This window comes from Ornithodoros turicata, chromosome 8 (assembly GCF_037126465.1).
Source record: "Ornithodoros turicata isolate Travis chromosome 8, ASM3712646v1, whole genome shotgun sequence".
In the NCBI taxonomy this organism is placed as follows: Eukaryota; Metazoa; Arthropoda; class Arachnida; order Ixodida; family Argasidae; genus Ornithodoros; species Ornithodoros turicata.
In genome coordinates this window covers 39083168-39109703 of record NC_088208.1, presented here as the reverse complement: position 1 = coordinate 39109703, position 26536 = coordinate 39083168, and the positions used below count along the sequence as shown (strand labels likewise).

Below are 26536 nucleotides of genomic sequence, written 5' to 3'. Positions count from 1 at the left end.
CACTTCAGCTAGGCAGCTTCAACTATAGGCCTCGGCTTTGATGGCCATGCAGGCATTTAATCCTGGTCCACGTTGAAAGGTTTCCATCATATTCTTTATTGTATGCTTCTCTACTTTTTGACAATGTGTGTATCGCTTTTTCCTTGGACAAAGACTGCATTTCGGCAGGGAATTTCGAGAGCACATGAAAAGCGACGTTGTATGTTGGTGCTCAAGGAAATCTCCGACCAATTGCGGCGTCACCAATTTCTTGCACTGTAGTTATTTTATTCGCTAACAAAACTTCGTCAGAATATAGCTTGCATCGTTGATATAACGGAGCTGTCTCTATGTGCGAAACAGCTACGTTACTATCCAGCAAAAAGAAACGAGCGAAAGTGAGAGTTATAGTTTAATTATTCAGTTACGGAGCATGCATAAACATACCAGAACAGCTCGCATTTCGTCAGCTAGGACACGATCAGCCGAAAGAAGCCAGGAAGAAAAAGAAGAAAGAAAAAGCCGTTACGCCGAAAAGAAAGCAAACACCTTTTCCTTATGTTCCCAGCATGCTATGGTCGTCCTCGTCTCGTAAGCGGACATGTCGCTGGTCTCACAAACAGGCTTTATTTCGAACGCAGAACAGCCGGAAAAAAGATCGTTGTGTATTCAGCTGGTGGCTGGGGCCAGGAAGTAGGTGTAAGGACCGTCGTAAAAATGCAGTTGGTCCTCTTCGTGGCCTATTATTCTCCCTGCAAGCAGACGCCGGCCGTAGAGGACGCCGTCCGCGCGCGTCTTACAGAGGCCACAGTCGAGCAGCCAGTCGACGAGCTTGTGACCATGGAATGGGACTCCTTTCGGCGACGTTGGCATTCTGGGATTGCAAGCAATAAACATTTGGGAGGGGACCGTTTGATTTTGATGGCGGTGTCGCTGTTCTCTTGTGCTATGTTTGAACTCTTTATGTCGAGACAGTGGACGTTTTCAGAACGCATGCCACTCTTAAAAAAAGGGTTTACTTTAACTCCTTTTTTTTTGCCACATATATAACACCCTTTTGGAGAGTACAATTACGCTCAAAAGGGTGTCTCCTCACTCCCTCAAGGGAGTATTATAACACCTTCTCCCTGGCGGGGAGTAATATTACTCTCCAGTGGGGAGAAAGGTGTTATGCTACTCCCTTGAGGGAGTGAGGAGACACCCTTTTGAGCGTAATTGTTCTCTCCAAAAGGGTGTTATATATGTGGCAAAAAAAAAGGAGTTAAAGTACACCCTTTTTTTTTTTAAGAGTGTGGACGACGGGCGTCCATGGTCATGTCGCTCCGCTAATTGCAAAGTTTTACTTCGCTTTTTATAAATTAAATTGAGCAGTGACAAGTCACCGGACAGTGAAAATATTTTGCATGGTGGATCCTTTCACCAAACAAACGTTATAGGTAACATATAGAGAAAAGGGGACAAACGATTATTAATAAGGTAACATTTCCCTCAGTCTCGAGGAAGTTATTCGAACTTGTGCCAGCTGGCTTGCAAGTTAATTTATGTGCAATACTGTTATATCGGGAGGGGCAATCAAATAACAAGAGTACGAATGAAATATCTGAATGACCCTTCAGTACACCATTCAGGACAAACTACGAAGGCTGTTGTATATAGGAGGTCACACTACGAAATATGCGAAAACTGAAAGGAGAGGGAATGGAAGATTCATTCGCGATGGTGTGTGTGGTACCCATGGCGATAAAGTGTGAAACCAAACACATTTGTGCACATGTATGATATGCGTTCGCAGTGTGTTCGTAGGAAAGTGTTTCTATGGGTGTATGCATTGTGCACACGTGCACAAAAGTATGCAAGTAAATGTCAAAGAAAAACATGGCTTATATTACAACTAAACTTACATTTCTGTCTCTTCCAGAAGCCTTTCGAAGTTTCTATGATGGTACTTCGCGAACTGTTCGCAAGTGGTTGCGTCAGCCTCGCTCAGCAGAGCTGTTCCATTGGTGCTCGCCTCTCCTTTATCCGTGACCTTCAATCCCACAATCCTGCAGACGGAAGAATTGAAATAAAAAAAAGAAATCTCTGCTATTCGTGCCACATGTGAGAAATGCGAAACTGCGTATACCTGCAGAACTTTCGTTTGGCCTCTTTCAGCAACTCGATATTGGTGGCGTAGATGCAAAAAGCAACTACCCCCTGCGCTACAGAAAGAAAAAGTAATCATATTAGATTCCGCAATGTGTTTGTTATTACTTCTCATAGAGGATGAGATTATATATGGTGCAACTGAATTCGTTTCTGTCCGGAAAAGATTAAATTTGGACCAGTCCGGTGATTACACTTGCATGGGGTCTTGTCTCTCTGTGTGTGCGGAGGTATTGGTGTATCATGTTTCTGACATTAGAAGCATGTTTTTGTGGCACACGCCGGAACGACATTAACCGGAAATCATGAAACTACGCGTGACCTCTTATATCAGCTGCGAGGCTAATTCGATGTAGGAACCGGAACTTACGAAACTATGCGCCTATTCTTGCATTAGCTGCGACGCTTCAGCAATGTACGCTAGGGGATTCAGAACGCTTTCTTTTGGTGAAGGGCATGGCGTGTACACAACGACTTTACTAAAGAGAAGAAATGTTGTCGAAATTTAGAGTTTTTACTTATAGACGTTTATATAGTTTTTATAGTTTGAAATACAGTTGAGTATTTTATCAATGTAGTATGATTGACCTAATTAATTGTCCTACATTGACCCGTAAGGAAATTTTCTTTTATTTCTTTTTGTGTGTATATGAGGCATTCGGGTAAAGAAAATGAGCATAGCGAAAGCAGACGACACCTCCATTTCAGTTTTTCATTTCGATTCCGTTCCTTGCGTAACAGACGACAACGCCGTCGTCTGCTTTATCATTGCCTTCTGCAAAAAACGAAAAGAGCCTCCTTGCCTGGGTGTCCGAAGAGCTCGTGTGTTTCTGTCTGGACTAATCCAATTGAAAAAACGCACCTCTCTCTTTAATGTCCTAAATTTCCTATCACTAATATCCCTGACGGCTAACTTGCACGCGCAGAAGTTCACTTTCGGATTTGATCGTCCCTGTCGTCGACCTGCGTGAAAATAAACGAAGATTGTCAATGGCAGAGTAGCTTAAAAATGTGCTAACGAAACTTCTTGCAGAGAAAAGTTGCGTGAAGCGATCGGATAAGCTGAAATGTATTTTTTCACGAAACATTCCGAGAGAATATTGTTCCAAAAACGAGAAAAAGATTCAGCGGGGGTGAATATGTACATATAAATTGTGTTGACAGTATTGGAGGGTTTAACTATTTGGCAAATCCCTTATAAAACACTCGCCTGTGAGAAACTGAGCACAGCGTCCAGGAACTCCATGGCCACAATCATTCCACGAAGCGGACGAGGACGGGGTCTTGCGAACACTCTCCAGTAACATAGGACTAAGCCCTGAAATACAAGCGAAACTACTTTGTATGTCATGCGTATCTTCTGGATATTTATCTTCATATTTAGTTCTAAATCGGTGAATACTGCAATTTCATTAAAAGTACCGTAAAGCAGCAGATATGCAGTTTATATTGACGGCGTACTTTAACAACTTTCTGCTTGTAAACCCGGCGCAACAAATTACAACTGTGACAGAGGACGCTTAATAATATTGAGGTAAGAACGGCTCGGGGCGACGTTTGCTGGCAAATAATCTCAAATTCGTCAAGCAACAGTGATCTATGTTCCCCACTGACTTCCTGTTCGTGATGGCTACGTAGCCGACACGTAGCCAACTTCTTTCGTATTAGACCCAGTGTTGTCCGCATGCAATATAGTTTTCCGCCGTACTTGACGAGCAGAGCGCATCTGATGAGTACTTCGACACAATGTAGCCCGTAATTATAATTTTCAATTTAAAAAAAAAAACGATGAGTCCAACAGGGAGGAAAAATGTGTCGTAAGACTACTGAGGTCTCAGGCTATCGGGTAGATAAATATGCCGAGATTCCAACTCTCCTGCTTTAGGGTAGTGCCTTTGAAGAAGCAGTGAGGCACCCATAGATCGTCCGTTTTTTTTTGTTTTTTTTTTTGTTCTGTGTTACCACCGCGGAAGCAACTGTGGCCGTGAGGACGTACAGATGTGGACAGATGGAGAGAAGACAGCAGAAAGAAGGGGGGGACAGGGGAGGTCAATATGCGTCCTGGGCGGACTTCAGAGAGAACTGTGCACTGGGGGAACACTGTAACATAATTTGGCGTACATTATCATAATTATGATAACATTAGAATCAATGTGATAACACATTGATTCTGTAACATTCAATGGTCCTTAAATGTGACCTTTACAAAGCCTTCCTGCATCCCCAACATGCTTAATCCTTCTTCCTTGTACGGGGACGAAAGTTTCTTTTCCCGATCCTTTCTCCCGCATGTCTAAGCAGCCGTGCCGTGGAGCGGCACAGGCCCTCGTTTTGTCTTCATTTGAGAAGAGAAACTTACCGTGATCACAGACACGAACAACATGGCCAGAAAGAGGGAAGTCTTCCCGTGCTGGGAGTTGCTCGACGCTGATTCCTGGCGTGGCCAGCACATGGGCTCAGTAGGTGGCAGCTGAAAGCGTACTTTCCCGGATGAAACTCTCCGTCGAGGTGGTGTGGCTTGCGTGTCACTGTGTTTTTAAGGGGTGACTTTTTAGCGTCGTCTTTTAAGCAGCGCGCGACGATGATAATCATACTTTGCAGTGATATTTAAGTTCAATCAGTCTACAGTTTAAGAACAACGTGGCTTTTTAGTACTTTTGAGAGCTATAGGTTCATAGTCATTACTTTCGGAACTAAATGTTTGGATGTCTAGGAATTATTTGTGACGCTGTAGAGTAAATTTCGGGATCGGGGAACTGAAATGGGAAGTAATTGCAACCTGGGCGACTAGGAGTTGCCCCCCAATTTGCTCTTTCTTCTCTCTTGGAGAGTATATGTTCCTAGCTTGTACACTGTTGTACACTGTGTTTAATCTGAACAGTAGTGTTCAGATTAAACGTAAGCTGCTATGCAATTTAACCGAGCCAGGTCGCTATTTTTTTATGTCAATAAATCGTTAGTTATGAGCTTGCAGTCGTCGTGGCCTGTCTTCCTCTGTGTTTGTCCCTAGTTTTATTTGCCGCGCCATGTCTACGCCGTGAATATGAGATCATAAAATTGTGCCGCGTAAAATCTGGTGACCATAATACACTGAAACGCCAGAAATGACGTGTCATTTGTAAACGGACTAGCGAGTTTCCAGCGCAATGTGTAGCGAGGTGACAATGAGTGGTCGCAATGCTTGGACAGCTGCCTGTAAAGGGTTATTTTGTGCACGCTACACAATCCGCTTTACATCAGTAACGTGTACATTGACTTTCGCCACGTGGACGGATTTTTTTCAGAGCACTCTTCCTTATGTCGGAAACCCCGCTTTAAATTTAGACTATATTAGATTCGAAGGAAGAGAAAAATATGGAGATGTTAATCCCCACGGACTCAGGTCTGGCTATTGCAGACCCTGGACTGTAGACCCGAATGTAGATGTAGACTGAGCAAATACGCTTTAAAATGCATTTGCAAACTTAAAACAAAATCATGTGTATTGTATTTCGCATTATAAATCAACCTCTCTCAAAGACTCAGTAGGCAGAATAAAAAATGCAATCAGTGAACGTTACGCGCTTCCACGAGTTTTCGAGGAAAAAAACGCAAAACATCATAGTTTCGGATTCTCTAAGGGCATGTGACGTTAGACTCAGAAGGCAGAATAAAAAAATTCAATTAGTGAACGTTACGCGCTTGCACGAATTTTCAAATAAAAAACGCAAAACATCACAGTTTCGGATTCTCCAAGGGCAGGTCACGTTATCGAGAGTTGGCGTCTCTCACCTAGCAACAGCGCGAGCATCTTCGCTCTTCACCCAACGTTTGAAGTCTGCCATCAGCTGTGGTCACATGGAGGAAGGAAGAAAAGCAGGCGCCCAATGGGTATTCGAGAGAAGAGAAAAGCGTGACGTACGAACAGAGGGTGAGTTTTAGCTTGCTCGAGGCCCTGTAAGGGTCACGTGATCCGAGAACGCCAATGAGGAAGCTCTGCGCACGCCACATTGGGGACCACTTCGACACGCTATGCGATCACAGCTCTCCATGAATTCCGAAGCTGTGTAATGCAGAGAACTGTAATGTCGAAACCGGGAGGCCAGCAGTGACGTCACACATTTTTCACACCTCCTCTCATTCCTTCCTCCGTGTGTGGTGAGGAGACGAAAATCGACCTTCCGGGAGCAATGTTGCCGGTCGCATTGCCGATGGCGTCATCCTGTGACGCCATACTTCTCAAAACTAGAAATTAATTTTATGACATACTTCCGCTTCACATAGAGGAACAGTGCTTCGGGAGAATACAGTGTGAGGATTGCAATAACATATATGATTCTGAGGAGACAAGGCTTAGTGCCATACTTGCGATTGTGCCTTAAAATGACGGCAATTGATGTTCTCAGGCTGGGACACATAGAAAGGACAAATACATACAAAGTCTCAAGTGCCTTGGAAATTACTGATGAAAGAAGGAAGTCACTGAAGGAAGTCCTGCAGCTGGCTAACCTTTTCAGTGACTTCCTTCTTTCATCATTAATGTGTCTTAAAAGTTCGCAATTAACATAAAACGGATTTATCGTGATCAATAGTTGCTTCTTTCGTTGGATGGACACAGAGGTTGTGGAACATGAAAACGCCATTTGTATCATCGCCCTCTCCACATACGTAGTGTCAATGTGGTGAAGCACGCTTCCGGGCAAATATACCACGAAGTAGCTTCCGTCACGTGAGGTAGCCCGGAGAGAAATATGATACACATAATATGCGCATATGATACACATAATGTCGTCCGTATTCGGTGGCTTATATACTTGGAAAAGTTCACCTTTTACGTATAGACCAGATTTGCATACGGCATATGCGCATGCAAAAAGAAAAAATGTTTGTTTGTTTTGTGCGTGTACAGTGGGCAAATAAGGTCACGTCTAGTACTCCATACGTGTGCAGATGGTAATCATAGAAAACGCAAATGCAAATATTTATAGAAATATATGCTTCACTTGCCTTGAGGCTCCGTTCGTAGCCGTGTGATTTGGATCACGGTTCGCTTCGTGCTTCTTCGTAGTAACTAGAGTTTACGAACATAGTTATAGGCTATTTGTAACTTTCAACGGAATGGAATTTCAGAAGCAAGTTTATCGGGATGTGCCAGAGAAAAGGTTTCACACTCACGTATCTCTGTCATCTTAACGGGCGGAGTGGTCACGGGAGGACAGGGAACCTTTTTTCGGCAGGACATTCTCGCCCAGTCGCGGAGCTTTTCGAACATCACAAACGCGACAACCGCTGCGCATAAGGTTAGGATCAGGATCGCAGCGATAGCCTGAAATCGGGAATAAGTGAGTGAGCGTTCTAATATCCTTACGGGGACAGCAGAAGCAGCAACAAGGACCGTAATAAGAAGTGCAAATGCATAAAGAATGGTAGTATTAGTACAAATTAGTTTTTAAAAAGTGGCATGCGTTGGGCATTGTGCCAAGCGCATTCAAATGTTCCAGCTTTACGGGGGGCCGTCACGTGGCCATATCACGTGGTGTCACGTGCGTAAATAAACGGACACCGTGATTGGCCCCATATAGCTATCACCTTAAGAGGGCATACCAGTCTAATAGAGCATCTCTGATTCACGATTTTCCGAGCAATAGATGGCGCCACGTTCGCCGTGCCTTGTCACGCATATGAACCGTCTCAGAAATGGCTGTTTTTTTGTTTACTGATTCAGCCTTAGCACTGAGAGAGAAGGGAAAGATAGGGATACGGCTTTTTCGGAATATCCGGAAAAAACTTGAGACGCACAGCCAGTAGTAGGATCCCATATACCGGAGCTTTCCAGTCTCTTTGTTTTACTCCGTGTTAGCACCGCGAAGCAACTGTGACTATGGGCGGCGTACTGACGTGGACAGATGGAGAGAGGACAGCAAAGGGAGCGGGGGATTTGTATGCGTCCTGGGCCGACTTCATGGGGAACTGTGCCGACAGTCGCCCGGAAAGTGTGCCCACAAACCCAGAGAAAACCTCGGACAGCACAGCCGGTGCCGGGATTCGAACACGTGTCACCTCCCAGTCTCGGCGTGGAAGGCGATCATCCTAATCACTATATATGCCACGCGCGAGCTGGCTGGTCGGTTATGATCTGACAAGTCTCTGGCCACAAAAGCGACCCCTGCTTCGAGCTACACAGTATTTTTTTTACACGTTTCTTGCGTAAGTGTCCCGTCCTATGGCACACTGCTTTTGTAGTGAAAGTTTCGCACCGTACAGAATGGTGTTTTGTGAAACACCCTTCTAGATGGTGCGTTCTGCAAAAAGCATCATTTCAAAGGGTATATTTTACAGAAAAAAAAACCGCTTCAGAGGACATATATTCTACCTAGAAAACACCATTACGAAGGGAACACTCTATAGAAAACACCATTACGAAGGAAATGCTCTATAGAAAACACAATTACGAAGGGAATACTCTATATAAAACACCATTATGACGGGAAAACTATAGAAAACACCATTACGAAGGGAACACTCTATGGAAAACACCATTACGAAGGGAACACTCTATAGAAAACACCATTACGAAGGGAACACTCTATAGAAAACACCATTACGAAGGGAACACTCTATAGAAAACACCATTTCCATCTATAGAAACGCCAGCCTCTACGCCTATAGAAGTCAGCCCAGGACGCACATTCCCCCAGGGCATCAGTCGTGGCGTTGCCCACCTCTGGGAGGCCGACAACAGCGACCTCTTTCACCGTCACCATCACCACCACTACCGCGCTCCCCTACTGTTAGCGCATGGTGGCGCTGCAGTGTTTCTCCTGGCTCGCTATTGCGTCGCCTTATCTCCAACTGCGCATGTAGTTGACGGACTAGATTACTTTTTTCTTCTGAAGCTGAACACGACTGTAGCAACAAGCGGATGCCGGCTGCATACGCTCGGTACGCAGCTGTTGATTAGATGAAGATCGAGAGATTCAAATCGTCTCTTCTATTCACCCATCCCATTTCATTTCCCTGTCGCTGCCTCTAAAAGCGGTAATTGAAATCTCACTGAAAAGCTTTGAAGTTTGCGACAACCGGCGTTGATGCGTCGGCACAGTGGGGGGTCGGAAGCATAAGCCGGTTATTAACGAGGAATTCGGTAACGGCGACATTCAACAAGAGCATACCATATACGTTGTTCGTGACAAAATTCAATGTGTGTTATTGGGCGAATATCAGACTTCAAACGTATAGTTCTTTTGATCTGGAAGGATGTTCTGTTGTTGAGGTTGCAAGATTTTCCGAATGGCACACGATATTGAAACGTGGCGTGCTGTTCCGGGATATGGGAGTTGGTATGTGTGTCATATTGAAAAGAGCAATTTATTGTTATGCGTAATGAGACCAGTAAGGAGACTAAAAGTAACGAAAAGTGGCGTGCGAGAACGCAGTTGAGTACTTAGAACGTCGTAGGCGAATGCGTCGCGAACGATTATATTTGTCACACGACGTAAATTCCAGAATCATTTGCGACCCTATTTCGAAGTGACGAATCTGGAATGTAATAAAAGGGCCGCCCGTAAGGGGGCGGGGGGTATCCCGAAATGCCACCGTTAAGAATCCACCGTTTAGAATCCCACATGTTCAAAGTCCCAAATGGCGTAGCGTTGCGTGCGTGCTCAACTGTGGGGAGACCCCCACCCAACGGCGTGGTGAACTGTCAAAAAACATCTAAACTAACCTAACCTCTGAAAACTAACCTAACCTAACCCAACCTAACCTAACCCAATTCCTCCAACAATTTTTGCTTCTCTGGCGTGGCTGCCATGCTAAGCCTAACGGTCGCCATAAACCTGGTTTTTTATTCACAACTTCTACTGACGTCAACATCACGCAATACTGCGTGGTTTGTCAGTAATACGTATTATTCAACACTATCATTCCGTCATTCTTCATATTAAAGCTTTAATTTATAAATCTGGGATTTTGAACATCTGGGATTTTAAACGGTGGATTCCTAACGGTGGAATATCGTGGCATCCCCGGGGGCGGCTTCGTCTCTGAAATCCAAAGAGGTCCGCTCTAAATACTGAAGTGAGTGTTGATGCGCAGGATCACGGCGAACTTAAATAAAACATTTCGTTGCAGTTTGGAGCACTACCCCTTTTACTGCAAAGCGCTAATCCTGTACCATAGCCTCCTATGTCTGTACACTGAAACAAGCGGGATTCGCGAGCTTTCGAGCCTACTCTATTTGCACGACGGCGAACGTTAAGAGCCGTTACTCCAATTTACGTTCTGGCTTACACCGATGAGACTGGTTATCAACGCAACTGATAAGAATTCACCCACGTGCCTCGTAGTCTCCGTTGAAGAAAAGAGGAATATAAGCACTTTCGTCCGCTGGGACATGCAGCAAGCGGCCTGTGATGGTCAAGGAACTCGATAGCAGGACCGGTACACTGCAGAGGAAGGTCAGTTGGTCTTGGCTTCAAAGGCTTCGACCTCTCTGTATAGCATGTGTCGGCGGTTCTTACCCAAATCCGATGAAGAAGATGATGGGAGTATATTTGATGAGCTTCCTCTCGTCGTGGTATCTTATCAGGTATATCCCTAATGCCAAGAAGGCTGTCCAAATCCTCGTGGCAAACTGACCAATCATGATCAAGGAGGATGCGAGCAGTCGACGTAGCGAATATGACGCGTCGGTCGTTGACCACAAGATGATACCTATGGAACCAAGTAGCTACGGAGATAAAGACAGTGAGAATGGCATTTATTAGCGGGATGCAGATGCATGTAAACAATGCGTGCTTGCATGATGGGAATCGCATCTATCTGACAAGGTTGTGATTCTACATCACAAGTTATGAAGGATAAATGGGAAATACTGTTATTTGCATCCACATTGACCTGCATGCATTTCAATTGACTTTTATTTTTTCACATCAGCGTCGTATCATAGCGGCTCTCCAGCGAACCACCCTCTGCGCACGCCAAAACAAACCCACGTGGGTAGCATAAAGGACCAAAACCGGTCTTGGAGTGGGGCCGACGAGTTCGCGGGTTGTCCGCACTAAAGCCCCTACCTGTCGTCCCCACCCAGCGCCATCTATTGATCACAGAGATAATGTTTGTTCGGTGCACCCAAGGTCAACGGCACCGCAGCGCATGCGCATAAACAGTTGTGAAAAGAGTTCATTTTTGCAGCAAAAAGGCGTAACAGACATTGCGTAGAAAAAGGGCACCGCCAATACCGAAACCCATCTGACATCACTGCAGGCGACTCCGACCGTGGGAGAGGTCACGTGCTCACGAGAACCAATGCGAATCGTTCCTCTGACGTCTGAGCTCGACGCGAAGGTTTATTGAATGTATTTTATTAACTGTGGCTATGAGCGGCGTACAGACGTGGACAGGCGGAGAGAGGACAGCAGGAAGGAGTGGGGGTAGCATGCTTCCTGGGCTGACTTCAAGCTGGTGGTAGGATTTGAACCCGCCACCCCCCAGTCTACAGCATAGCCCGGCGTTTCGGGCCTTCGAAGCTCACGATCGCAATCATCTGATAAGGCGTGAGTCCGGGCCCTGCTAAGAACTCACTCACGTGAAGGTCGACATGGCGCATTGGTGATCTTGATCATAGCGCGTATTAGTGCGCTCACCGAATAACGTCACAGTTGTAAACAGAGCAATGTCAGCACCTTGAAATAAAAACATGCGGACTCTCGATACAAGAAAATATGTCTATGCCTCAAGAGCCTCACCTACTCCATTGTCCATAAGCCACGCGGGAACCTGGTTGCCAAGTGGAGTCGTAATATTTGCTACAACGCACGCCCCTTTCATGACTTGCTCCCCTTTCTTGAGCTCTACGGAGTTCTTTAACTGCGTCGAAGCTCGTGCGCAGAAAAGATCTGTGGTGCTGTAGAAGGTTCGCGTACGCGCGGGAAGATCCTGCGTGTCCTTGGCTTCAGATACCACAGTGATGGAGACAGATCCATTGCTAGATTGGCTGTCGTATTTGATATTCACATGCCACTTTCCAGGCTGTAAAAGTCGTGAATGTCATTAAAATGAAAATCTGTTGCAAGATAACCTCTTGTAACGCTTGCTGAGAAAAAATGACTGTATGTACCTCCACGGTGTCACCTATGGACACCTTATGACGCAAGAAGTCCTCGTCGTACTCTCCAATATAGGTCATTCCTGACGGACTTTTAGCTGTCATTGCCGTTGCGGTTACCTGGTGAGTGCGCTAACATCCGGCATGATCGAGCTCACTGATAAGTCATGTTGACCTTCACGTGATTTCGTAGCAAGGCCCGAACTCACGCCTTATCAGATGATTGTGACCGTGCGTTTCGAAGGCCCGAAACGCCGAGCTATGGTCTTCGGCACTACCTTGACTACCACCAACGAGAAGATGATTTAACCCGCACCGCCATGACTCTGGTTTGAATGGTTTGTATCTCGCAAACAATGAGTGCGTACGGTATTTCATTTTTCTCAGTGTGATGGCAAATCTTACTGGTACCTGGCTGACAAGAAGACAGAAGCAGATACCCGAAATGTACTTGCGCAGTCTTCCCGCTAACACGAACAGCACCATGACGGCAATCTGCCAAAAAGACACGTTACGGGCGGCAACATTACATCTCTCCCATATTGGCAGCGCAGAAATTGTAGAAACGAATACTTACACACGCTGCCACGTTGAACGCACTGATTACGGTGAGGGTAGGCTTGAGCTGGAGCGGCGACTTCAGGAATCCCGGTAAAGTGAGGCTGATCATTCTTGCGGACACCAGCATTAGAGGCACCGATAACGCCGTGCACAATGCTATAGCTGTAGACAACTGATAGAATAAGGAAGGAAACAAAGTCCAAACAAGGTCTTGCATTCTTTGTTCAGGTTGTGTACGTGTTTTTAGGGTTCCCTGGCATAGCAGGGCGCCGTATACTTGTAACAGTACTAAAAGTATCAGTGCACGGATCGTATTTGTTATTTTGTATTTGCTATGCTGTTTGCATTGCATGAACTTACTACGGGCACGGTGCGGCGTTGCTTCGGGCGTACTCTCTACGTCATAGAGCAACGCCGCCTAGGTATAGAGAAAGCCTGCTTAATGCCTGATGTCGTCTGCTTCAGCTTCTGGTGAGCTCACCATACTTCAGCTAACCGCCGCAGACGATTTTGAAACACATGCTTTCTGTGGCTATACCAGTGGCTACCCATGCGGCTGATGACGACTTGTCTCCATAGCTACGGCCGCTGAAAGCTTTCGAGGTTTCTTCGTCTAGGTGGCATTGCACGATGTGAGGTCAACATCACTCGTTCAGTTACCGGTTTTTCGAAAAATTTCAGGTGCTTCTATACACACTGTGCATATCACAGACCTTTCGCGTGTGCTAGAGGTCAGTTAAGGACGTCGCTCTTGCACAAGACCACGTGTTGTTCATTGCCCAATCTGCCGGAGCCCGAAACGAGCAATTTATAAAGGAGGGCTTTCACAACTTTATAAGATCATTACCATTCATGTTGAACAAGTGCAAGAAATTTGCATTAACACCCACTTCAGATGACGCCATCATCGGTCTTGCCTTTCTAAGCATTTCTTACTCTGTAGAAGACACTAATAAGATTCGCCTTTGAACGAAGGCCGCATAAATTATTTCCATGTAGCTGTATAGAGGTCTTTGAAGGTCTAATGTGATTACATCTGAAGTCTTTCATGCGCTGCTGTTACTCGAACGTTTGCTTTGCTCTCTGCCCTCTGCGGAAAGCTTCTGGAAGCACAAGTTGCAGCGGAAAATTGCAAATATTCCGTAATTGTTTTCAGAAATGTTCAACTGTTATCACAACCAGAGACACATGTTTTCACAACAAGAGAAGCAAAAAGTTGCTATCAAATAAAAACAAAAGCATTTCGCTGTTGTTTTTATTTGATAGCAACTTTTTGCTTCTCTATATGTCTGCGTGAACTTTTCCAACTTTCTCTGGAAATATCATTTCGTTTTACTTCTTTCAGCCAAATCTTCTCAGCCAATGCGTTCGTCTTTAAGAAGTGTAAGTTGCGGGACCAGTACACGCACCGCCTTCTCCGATTACCGCTTCGTAATGCTACTACTACACCGGGCCAACACTGCCTTTACACCAACGCACTGAGACATCACTCAGACCTGAACCACATTATCTCTATGTCTCTCTCTTTCTGTCTCTCGACATTGTTGTGTTCGTCCCATTCACGTTCAACCCAGTGATTCTACCAGAATTCGAATTTCGGAGGGGGGGGGGGCTATCAAGAGGGGGTATATATGCATGTGTATGGGTATATGCAGTGGCGTATCTAGAGCTACCTGCGCCCATGCCAACATGGTTAATATGATGTCCTTGGGGATGCGTTTTCGTGTGGTCCGCACTAGGTTTCACACTACATCCTCTCTAATGGCGGGTGCTTTAGATCATTTATGAATGTGCCAGGTTGAGTGCCCGACCTGGCACATTCGCACCCGACCACATAATGGCGCCCCTGTTCACCTGGTGCCCATGGCGCCTGTCCACACCTGATACGCCCTAGATACGCCACTGGGTATATGTATTGGTATAGCCGATTGTACTGGGTAATCGCCGAAATTTTAGGGGGCAGGGGGGGGGGTCTAAAAAAAACAGGGAGGGCATAGGAAAAACCCAGCGTTCATCGAACGAATGACGTAGTGAGAAGACGTCGACAGGGTGTGAAGGCGTCATACATTCCTTACCGTTTGCGTCTGCAGCCCTCTTTGAGAGGCATACAGGATTACGATGGGAGCCGTGGGCACCGTGCCGTAGAGAAAGGCAAAGCTGGATAGATCTTCCTCTGTGTTTCCGGTGCCTCGCAAGACTTGCACGGAAGCTTTCAAGAATATTGGTAACACGATCCTGCAAGATATGAAGAAGGACCATCTCGTCTGTCGTATGCCCTTCATGGTGCAGCAGTGCGGGAAAGCGCTGTGACCAAAAAAGAAAGTCAACGCGTGCTAGTCATGAAGAGTCGTACCACAACCAACAAACAGAAAACAACTCAGACTTGGTGGTATCGCAGAATGTGCAAGGAGCTCGAGTTGCGCTGGATGTGTTCATCTTTGAATGGACGTATCCTTTGGTGATGCCGAATATAGGTAAGTCACTACTCATGTAGGGTTCTGCGCAGGGATGCGTGTCAAGAAATCTTTCTGAACAAACATTTTTGTGATGACCGTTGCACAGGTAAGTAAGAATGACCTTCAAAAAGTGTAGCGGGACTTCTGTAAAAGCTAGGGGTCGTCGATAGAGGTATGGAAATAGAAGAAAGACGATGATACAAAACATTGAGACGACAAAAGCAGACGTGTGCGTGTACTTGGTAACTTGAGTAGGTATACGGTTCCTCACTCCTGCGTGCATTAACATAATAAGTAGGAGCCCCAGGACGAAAGACGCCGATATTTCCAACAGTAGACTGTTCTTCTACTGGACGCACACAAGAAGAACAGTCGCTGGCAAAAACAACTTTATTGCGCTGGATTTCGATGGAGCTCTGCTCTCGACATAATGAATAGTGATTCACAAAAATGAAGCAACAAAAAAAGATGGTGTTGTGGTTTATTTTGGTTTGCGGACTAAGAGTTGATGAGGAAAACGACATGAGCTTCTTCGTCTTTGCGTGCGCTTGCTTACCATTGCTTGCTCCATTTCTTTTTTCTTTTTTTTTTACTGTTCGACGATGTTCGACGGAGTCCATTAAAGCTGGTCTTATAGAGCAGTACTGCCAGTCATTCTTTTTCTGAGTGGAAGCTTAGGTTTTCACGACAGATGGTTGTATTCAGTAGAACAACTAATGTTCAGCCTTTAGTTATCCCACCTGACTGCATAAAAGAAGCACGTTACTGTATGTGGAGTTTCTGTGTCGTAGACTCAAGCTTATCATATAGGAAACTCCTTTGTCGTAGCACTCCTTTAAGAAGACTGAAGAGAAGCAGCATAAAGCATTAGCCAGATCAAGCATTATAAATAGTACAACTTACGTTTTCAACGTTGCCAGTGCAGCCGCACTGACAAACTGTGCTTTGAAGTCCTTCCCTCTGACGATTTTCGCCAAGTAGTGACCCAACAAGAATAGGATCGGAGCCGTGAATGCTCTGCCCATAACCTGGATAGTTGATGCACAAAAGCAGAGGGGAGAAAGTAGACATGCATATTTTTGTCTGAGACTGTTTAAATCATGACACACTCATGATATAGGAACCAAGGTACATTGTTTATTGCACTTGCTAGAGGTTCTGTTCCCATTCTTCGCGGAAAGTACTAGAGACTTACATGGTGGCTTACCCCTTCCTCAGTGTTTTAATCGAAGTTAGTCAATACGATCATGTCACACGAGATAAACGCAGCACACACACGAAGAACTCGCGAAACTTTGTTGCATAGGCTGCGAATGTGACGAAGCAGGTCCGAAAATCATTCCGTTGTGGATGTACGTTCGTTATAAAGGAATTCGTTATAAACGTGCGTATGCAAAAAATATATATATATCGGAAGACTCGGCCGCTTGCATAAATGTTGAGTACGAGTCTCAGACTCCTCAGCGCCCCCCTGCATTGCTATAGTATTCGAGATTCGCCGATATGCTAAAGTGAGGTCAATTTCGGGTGGTGACAAGGTCTCCCTGATCTTCCAGCAGTGTTCGTGTCAAAATCCCCACGCTGGAACGGCTGGCACACCACTTCTTCACGGTTGAGCAGGTTGGACGCTCGTCACATAATGTCTGCATCATATGCACTCGTAGATTTTCCTTGGTGTTCTCTTATGCATGAACAGGAACTTCATGACAGCCCGAAGTTCAACCTTTCAAAATTTCACGCTTGTTGTATAGACGTGGTTCTGTTCGTAGCCCGAGTGAACGCCTTCGAGTTAAAAACTTAAAATTTCTCTTCTCCTTCGTGCTCTTTCCGTGTATTCACACGAGCGACATATTCCCCCGGAAGCGGAAGATGCGAAAAGCGTCATAGCTTTCCGCTGTCCCGTGCATGAGCGCGAACGCTAAACGTCGAGTCTTCACGTGCACAGCTAACCGTGGGGGATATCCTGCTACACAGCCGTGGTGCCATCTAGGGTGGTACGTGGCAACCTTTCAGGGAACATTGGATCCGATGCTTTTTGCGAAGTTGACACGTTACACGCTTGCTTGCGCCACGCGCGTTTTCAACGACCATTGAATTCAATGATCATTGAAAACTGCCCGTGTGGCAGGGGTATTATGTCTCGTAGCTGCAGTCTGATTGTTTCTCCGTCCTAAAAAGGAGGTGAACGGGTAATTTCCCCAGAAATCGACCTCTGTGTGGGCGGGAGGGGGCGTATATATATGTTTATGTTTATATACGTTTATGACTATGTGCACTGTTGACTGAGTTGTATTGGGAAATCTCGGAAATTTCAGGGGGGCAGGAAAATTCCTGGTGGCGAAGAAGGGCAATTCTATACATTGATCGCTGTGAAAACTATTTTTCACCACGAATAGATCCTCTTCTTCTTTTTCTTCGTAAGTACGTGCGCTGAGATGGTACAGTCTAAAACCTAACCAGCCTTCCGCTGGAAACTAAATTAATTTTCATTGTCTACAATCAAGCTTTCGTGGGTGTCCTAACGAACCTCGCAGTTCGCCCATGTCTTTGCTTCGCATCGACCCCCCAACGGTGCAATCTTCTCTATGTCAAAATCAACGAAAGAGAGAATCGTTAGTTTTAATTAAAGGGTGTTCCCCGAGGAGTAAGCCAGTTGGTGCATGGGAGTAATAAGGTCAAAAGATGAGCGTTTTTCCCATGGGGGCATTATCCTCTCTCTCTCTCTCTCTCTCTCTCTGACGTCGACGGCGTCTGCCCTCAATTTCGTCATCGGCCGTCAGTCAAGGGGGGCGCTGTCGGCGTCCCGCAAAATTTGGTATACACGTTCTGAATAATTTGGCACCCTGCCAAGAAAGACGTATCAACAAGTTATTTACACTGATCCGCTTGATTATATTAATTTTACTTGTTCGATAGCCAAGAGGCAAAGTTGTGTTCGAATATTCTTGTATAATTCCATTGAATTCATTTCATTTTGTATTCATCTCTGATGTATAGCCAGAGGACAGGAGACAAAGCACTAAAATTAAAGTAAAGGTTGCACACTAAACTGCAATTTCGATAGTGCCCATCATACTTGGATTACGGTGAATAATTACGCGATTTATTACTTTTTTTCTTACAGAAAGCTCGTTAGGAATGGGTGCAGTTCGGGTGTCATTTCTTTCGTGCACTCCCAAAGCCTATGAAACACCGGGATGAGTTTCCTCTAACAAATGCTTCGCGACCACTTTGCCAGTCGTTTTAATTGCAAAGTTATAAGTGGCGAGGTTGAGCACGATATATATATATATATATATATATATATACGCGCGCATGACGAGCAATGTGCACTTGACAGTTGGAGCGAGTTTTTAAACTGATGTGGCAACTATTGGGAATGCGCCCCCGTAAATCGGTTAAGAGTAACCATCTATCATTTGCACACACCTGAATCGCAGCGGTCCGTGCATTGTGTAAGCGCGGGAACGCCGGGATAATGCTCCCTTCCTGCGAGAGTTCTGACGCGTAATGAGTTTGGTTGTGAATCTAGGATGTTTTCCGTTGAAACAACGCGATCGGAACAGGTGGTCTCCTCTCGCGTCCACTGAATGGGTGCATTATGCACGGTCCCCTGAATCGCTCTGAGAAGGAGGCACTCGCTTAATGCATACAAATGCAAGTACAATCACGGTGGACAAATGTAACACATTTTTTGTCTTTCCCATCATGTCCACCAGGTGCCGCCTGCCTCATTGTGTTTATGTGAGACAATGTGGGAAAAGGTGTGAAGAGGGCGTGTCCCGCATAGGCCAGAATGAGACCATTAGCAAGATCATTTGCTTATGAATTGAATGTGCATGTGTCACGCGTTGTACAGCTTGGGACAAAAGTTCGCGGCACATCTGGGTGCCGCATATTCAATAGACGAGTTCAGAAAATCCCAGAGTGCTTAGCGTCGCTTTGAACTGTGGGAGTTTACTAATACGAAAGAAACGGGGGCACTCCAAACTGTTCGGATTTTCTCCCCTACCGATCCATTGTCCACGATGTGTCAAGGTCAGCGGAAGCGAAATGTGAAGGATGTTATTCTTCGTTCCCCCGCTCAGCAAGCGCCCAGAATGCAATGCGTGCGCAAAGAGCACTGGGATTTTTTGAACTCGTCTATTGGAGCGACACCCTATCAACAAACAGGAGCGGACACACATACTGAGAGATGAATAGAATAGCCGGCCACACGTTTATTCTATTTCTTCCTGGGAGCTAGCAGGTGGCCGCTGCGATGAAGAAATACGCTTGTACCGTGCTCCGTAAACTTTTCTCTCAAGCTGTAGTATGTAAGTGTTTTCGCAGACACTTTGTGCAGGAAAAAGACTGCGCAGTAAAAAGAAAACACATTGGCATGCTGTAGGCAAGTTCCGCTTGCGTAATGGTTAGTGGTTAGTGCACTTATTGGTAATCATAAAGCGCAGCTAGATTCTATTCCTGGTCGATAGATAGCGTTGTGGTCGCTTTTCATGTTCAACAAGAATGCTGCGAGGCATCGCTGACCAAAATTTTACATACAGCACGTGCAAGTACTTTACAATCAAACACTCTACGCATTATCGCCAAAATAAAGTTGTACTTTTCGATCGGACACAACTTTAATTTGATACTCATTGGATGATTCCAGATTGCAAAGCGTCACATCGGACTAAACCCTGTGTTTTCAAAATGCTACCCAGGTTACGCCACTGACACCTGCAACGCTGTCGGTGCAAGAGCGCCCGGGCCATCCTGCTAAGCGAACCGAAGGGACTCGTTCGGAAAATGCGCCTGCGCCATACTCCCAAGACCAACGCGCGCGCGTGATGACGTCACCCGCCTCCTTGTGAAACCGAAACTTGCCATTGAGGCCTGTGCAGTGACGTCACGTTCGTTCACGTGACTCGGGAACACACGGTAACCGTAGGAGGGCATTCCGTGGGCTGCTGCGGTATGCGTGAAAATCGTAAAAACACACGCTATTGCAGTATTCCTCCCGTTGTATGACACTGTGACGCATCCCCGTGTTTTCCCGTGTCACGTGGCTCAAAGGCTGCGCGTGACGTCATATGCGCGAGCCTCATTACTACGAATACCTAACGTTCACTGATAGCGTTTAAATTATGCGTATTATGCCTGTGAGTGTTGATGCATTAATGCGAAATTACATACGAATGTGTTTTTCCTGCCCCCACTGCCCCAGACATCTTACAATAGACGATTTTACAAAGATGCGCGCGCCACCAAGCGCGCAGCGCAAAGCAGCATGGGAACTTTGAGGGACACTGCTCCGTCGTCTGCTTCGGTTATGGTTTACCCCGGCTGACGCCGCTTCTGTGGACACCGCGAATGTCGTTGTTGTTCTTCTTCTACTACCGCCTCTGGCCGTCTCGTAATGCTCTAAAACGCTCGAAGTTCCCATGAGCCCTTGCGTGCTACAGGTGGCGCTTGCTTTGCCACAGGTGGAGCTTATTTTTGAAGCGTGATGTGAGCAAGCTTACGCTTGTCCTATCCTACGGTTAGCAATACGAGGTGTACTTAAATATGGCAGTCACCGAAAAAGCCAGACAGCGGCGAGGGAATCGAACCGAGCACCTCTCGATTGCTGGTCGAGTGCGCTGACCAATTACGCAACGCTGGCACCAGCCTTCCGACGCCTTACCAAGGGCCTTCATTCGACTAACGCCGACACTCTCTTCACATTCTCTCTTACATTTCTTTTCTCATACACACGCACATAGATAAAACACAAGTACGAGGCAGCGACATCTGGTGAACATGATGGAAAGTTCACCAGCAGAAGCCAATCGAGAGACGCGTGGTTTCAGACTCAGAACTGTTACTTTCGACATCTTACGTAACCTGCAACAGAAAGACTTTCATACCTTGAGAACATCGCCGACCAGAAGGGGAAGCCGGTCCTTGAAGAAGGCGTTAAACAGAAGTGCCAGCACAGATACCCACACATGTGGATGAGTGAACACATTCACCGTCACGGTCCAGCACGCTTTCAAGACAACCCGCGATACTTTCATTTTCTTTCCATCCATGAGACTGCGTTTAGAGTCGCGTCGAACTTTTTCCACTTCCATGAGCAGGAATCCGATGGGATTTAACGCGACGAGTGATAGTGGCGCCACCAGGTACATGTACGAAGCGTAACTGGGGTGTTTCCTTCGGTACAGAGAGTCCACTGGAAAAGTTTTAGAGTGAAGCTTCAGTCTTATATCAGCTAGTAAACGTGGTTGTAGGAGCTGGAGGACGTGGAGATAAGGGTATAGTATGTATGTATGTATGTATGCATGCATGTAACAGGACCAGATATTGTCCTCAGAAACCAACTAGAGCGTTTTATCCCCTCCTTCCTCTCCCTACTTATTCTTCCTCTTATTCTTCCTCTTTCATAGTTATGGATTGTGTTAAGTGTTGCAGCTGTGCTGTACACACTAACATGACCAAGGATCAGCAACAGATTTCAGCAACACAGAACGTGAAACTACAGACTTAGATTACTACTCGCCTAGTACCAGCACACACACACACACACCTAAAGAGACGATGATGAGATGGGGTTGACGCCGGTCAGCGGGCTGGTGTATAGGAAATGAAAGACAATGATGGATCAAAAAATGACGTCTGTACCGAAAAAGTGTACGTATATAGCTTGGTGCGGCACTTAAGGTATCGATAGCGTTTGCAATGTGCGTCACACTCCTGGTATTTGCAGTGTACACAATAGCTAATGTGTAGACAGAATTTTTTACTCACAGAGTGGATAAGCAAGTCCGAAATCGTTGACTTGTGTCACAAATATACAGTAGAGACCGACATTGGCAAGGTTGCCAGGTTGGCCAACGACCATCATGCCAGCCATGACCAGGGCAAACAGAAGACACTTTCCCAGCAGGATCCCTCCGATGGCTTCCCACGCTACATTGCGCAAGTCGATGTGGCACAGGTTGAAGAAGATCAGGGCGGACAGGCAAAAGTGCGAGGTGAACAAGTCCAGGCCTTTCACTTCTCGACCTTGGATTAGGTGGAAGCGTGCTGCCAGGTACCTGCATGACGCGTGGAACCGGTGAGATATGGGGATCAAAAGGCCTCGACAACTCTGTGTCCTAGCGATATATGTGCTCCGGTAATAACGTGGCACAGGTTCAATAGCATAGAAACTGTATCAGCGGTGACTCCAAGGTGACCCCAAGGTGCTCTTCACCGTGACTCCAAGGTGACAAGGTGGTTAGACCGAATCCAGATACCAGCACAGTTCCCCCAAACTTCGAACCAGGACCATTGCTAATCTCCTGTCTCCCAATCCTCCCCGTTGCGCTCCCTCCAACTCCACACTCTTCGTATAGCAACAGCTGTTCCGCGGTCATAACACCCAAGCAAAAGACCTATTTTTCATACCAGCTCACAGCTCCAAGATCTCTCTTTAAAAAGCACCGTCATATTTTTAACGCCCAAAGTGTAAAAACAGTTAAACCTGAAAGAAAGTCCCGCGTTACACATGAATAACGGGTGAAGTATGCCACGCGTACATTCGACCTCAACTAAAATGGCGGCTATATGTTTTACATTGTGTCCTTATCATTTAAGAGTCGCGACATGAGTACTTACCCGAGTGCTAGAATGATAAAGCATCGTACCAGGGTCCATAGAAAGTTTGTGGACGATACAGCGCCTCCTCCGCACTCGATGGAGTCGTCCATTTAGATCCGCCGCGCGACGTTATGGTTCCTTCCGTTGACGTAGCTGGAGACAACAACTTTATTTGAAGATGATGCATGGGAAGTTTCATGGCTCGGGACGATAACCAATAAGGCATTCCTCATACGTTGTTATCCAGTATGTTTCTTGCCTATATCAAAGGGGAAGCGCGCTCATAATTCTAGCGTTCTGTGCGTATGTGTGTCCGAAGCTGTGCTTTGAGAAAGTCCATATAGAGTCCTTCGTTCGAGACAAGACAACAACATTGGCTTCATTTTTGGGTATTGTGCCAAGTGCGTTCAAATGCAGTGTATTCCTGGGGCCGACACGTGGCCATGTCACGTAACCACGTCACGTGCGTGGTTATAGAACGTCACTCGAAGGAGGCAGTCACGTGGTCGCTACAAAAGCCACGGACAGATTCACACGATGGTTGCCTCATAAAGCTGTCGCTATAAAAAGCCATTCGTCCCAGCACAATATGCACTCTCCACGCGCTCGTACTTCAAGCTCACCTAACTCGCGGCCACTGGCCATTCTGTGATGCTTCAGTGGATCACGGGACACGTGGGCCTTCTTGGTAACACCCGCGCAGACACAATGGCGAGACTCGCAACATCTACCAGAGCTCTCCCTGCTACCCCTCTTACCCCTAACAATCTCTGCCTGTTCCCTGTAGATTCGCCGTTGGCGCTGTGTCCGTACCCGGCAGTTCCGAGCGGACTCTACCTCGTATGATATTTTCTTACGTCTCATTGGCCTTCTACAGGACTTTACTATCGGCTGCCGTTGCAATAGAGCTGAAGAGTCACTCCTTCATCGTCTTCGAATGAACTTTGCACGCGCACCCTCACTAATATAATGCGCCGAACGTGTGTTGTTGCGTGGTAGCCGACATTGAGCGCTATTTGTTATCCTGCAACCGGTATCTCTCTTTCAACGATTCGTCCTCCAACCCACTTGCGACAACTTGGTTACCCCAACGTCCTGTCCTGTCCGTCCTAACCTTTTCTCCCTTTCTTTGACCACTCTGCTCGGCCCAGTCCTGCACAACCAGGGGGCGGTTACGACTACCCTCTTGAGCTTTCTTCATGCCTCCGGCCTCTCGACCAGCCTCTAAGGCCCGCTTTTGTGTGTGGGTGTGTGTGTGAGAGAGAGAGTACAGACACCACCTTTGTACAGACACTATAATTCTACCCGTGTCCTGCGTGCCGGATAACAACACTCCGTATGGAAGTGCTGTTATCTGGCTAAGCTTTTCGTACTAGCCATACCAAGCTAACAATACGAACATGGGAGAGTCGCTGCGGAGGGTATACAGTCCTAGCGAGCTGGCTGGAGACCAGAGCAGATTTTTGTGAAAAGGTCTTCCAGAAACGGTACTGCAAGCAATACTGCCCTGCCACCTTTCGGCCGGAGAAAATTAGGAAAAATATTTCCATGCAGCAGTACTACAAGCAATACTTCCCCGCAACCGTTGGACCAAGACACGACCCACCAAGGCAGACCGCGTTAATGCTCTCACCCTAAGCAGGAGAGCAGGCTCACTTCCGCCCCCTCTACCACGTAAGGACGCGGATTTAAAGGGAGACCTCATTGTGTATTGTGATCAAGCAGAAGAGCTACCATCCTGACCTGGTAGGTCTGTCCTATCTACTGGTCCTATTGGTTCTACTAAGCAGGTGATCTCTCCTGCGGCCACCTCAATGTCGCAGTGATGTCACAACCGGTTGAGTTTCGATATCCGCGGTGTTCATTTTTTACGCTATGTCCATTACCCCTTTTGCTGCAATAACATTGAATGCAGGTTCGTATCGATAGAGATAGCAATCTTTCACATTTATCCACCATAACATAGGGCCAAGTGTCACACACATTCTAATCAGAACGACAGTTCATGTATAGAGACAGAAACGACCCAGACGGGCTGCAATGACATTTCAATATCGACTGAGCTGCCTCACTTATCGCCACCAAAATAAAGCGATGTCAGAATCCGGGCTTTCCCAAGGAATCGGAAAGGAGAGCTCCAATGTATCCGTCGGAAGCCAGAACATGAATTATTCAGTGAACAGCCGGAACATGTCGAGCGGAAAACGAAAGCCCGCGAATCCGAACAACAACAACAGAACAACAACTTTATTTGATGATGAATATGATAGGGGAGTGCGAGATTTCGATACCGTAGCCTAGTTTATCGGCTTTTTATCTGTGCTGCGTTTGGAACAGCCGATCGACAAGTATTCAGGAACTGGATAGAGCGAGATATTCAAATTTTTCGCGTGTCTGTGCCATACACTGCCTTACAGTGCGCAGTGTAACGGTGGCTGCGAAGGACTTTCGTCGGTCTTTAGTCATAGATACAGCGAGGTACCGTGCGTCTCACGCTGTTCTGCACACCGCCGAAGCTAACCGATGAAAATTTCGTGTCGTCATGTATTGCCTCCACCATTTGCTCTGTTGTCCGGCCTAAACACTTCCGCTCGTCGCGATGCCACCGGGCTGACACAATGCTTGATGACAATACACACCGAGCTGACCCCCCGCTTGATGGCAATACACACCGAGCTGTCTATGTAGTCCTCTTACTTGATGACAACACACACCAAGCTGTCTCCTGCTCGATGACAATACACCGAGATCCTGGTTACTTACTTATCCGACAGTCTTGTGGCATGTCTGAGACTGCAGAACATTGTTTTTACTGTGGAATAAGGCGGCGCAAATATCTTTTTGTATTTGTTGTTGTTGTTGTTGGATTTTGTATTAATTTTATTCTATTGCATTTATTTTCATTTCACACAGAAATGAAGGGTCAGGTGAGAAAAGGGTAGAGAATCCCTGACGAGGCACTTGACCCTTTAGAGAGCAGTTCAGTAGAGGCATGATTGTACCAATTAAGTAACATACTACAAAATTACTTTCTCTACATTATGCTAATGACACTTCTAATGACACTTATATCGTTTCAAACAACTCTTTTGTCAACATTTTTCTATATGTACATAAATTTGTATGTGTTCCAAACAAATGGCTCCATGAACTGATGAAATCTGCAATTACACTATTGGTATATCGTGACCGATAATTCCGTGCGGTTGAACGGAGGCGTTACCGGATTCTTACGAAAACTGTATAGTGCTTTATGGTGATATTCAAGGAGAACGAGCCTGACGATAGCTGTACATATGCGTATATACTCCTAGTTTTAAGGTAAATAGTTGTTGAATGGGCAAGATATTAACCTCACGGAAAGTTTCACGGGTGATTGTCATATTACATGTAATGAATTTTATTAGTCGTTTTTGGTAAGGTGTATATTCTAATATAATTGCTAATAGGTTGTCATTGCTGATCTCTGAAATAAACTTCCAAATTTGGATTCACCGGTGTCGGCTGGCCTTCGGTGGCTCAGATGTCGGGAGCGTGGCTATTTTCCAGGCAGAATACCAGGCTGAATATATCATCCGTGAGCAGTCATCATCCGTGAGCAGTCCGTGTGAGCAGTCATCAGTCAGCAGTACCTTGGAGGTTCGTGCCACTGGCTTACCTCTACTCCACTCTATGCTCATGATCAAGGTAAGTGGCACAT

At 46.1% G+C, this 26536-nt stretch overlaps 1 protein-coding gene across 1 annotated transcript; it reads right to left on the bottom strand.

Moving 5' to 3' along the window:
• Positions 1–592: 592 nt before the first annotated feature.
• On the bottom strand, positions 593–22946 carry LOC135367608 (lysosomal cholesterol signaling protein-like). The gene is made up of 16 exons (XM_064600897.1): positions 22855–22946; positions 22003–22292; positions 21120–21427; positions 16132–16256; positions 14848–15007; positions 12789–12944; positions 12623–12706; positions 10626–10834; positions 10445–10550; positions 7279–7429; positions 7111–7174; positions 4484–4652; positions 3335–3442; positions 2105–2175; positions 1881–2024; positions 593–853 (listed from the first exon to the last, which is right to left on the bottom strand). Exons 1-16 carry the CDS (start codon positions 22944–22946, stop codon positions 649–651), a joined length of 2442 nt encoding a protein of 813 aa, XP_064456967.1. The 3' UTR covers positions 593–648.
• Positions 22947–26536: the final 3590 nt, after the last annotated feature.

Excerpts from the sequence above, each read along its gene's own strand:
- LOC135367608 (XM_064600897.1), bottom strand. The coding sequence starts at position 22,946 with ATGGACGACTCCATCGAGTGCGGAGGAGGCGCTGTATCGTCCACAAAC. Across the intron at positions 7,430-10,444 it reads TCTTCAACGGAGACTACGAG|GCTATCGCTGCGATCCTGAT; the intron begins GCACGTGGGTGA and ends TCCCGATTTCAG. Across the intron at positions 2,176-3,334 it reads CTGTGCTCAGTTTCTCACAG|GGGGTAGTTGCTTTTTGCAT; the intron begins GCGAGTGTTTTA and ends TCTGTAGCGCAG.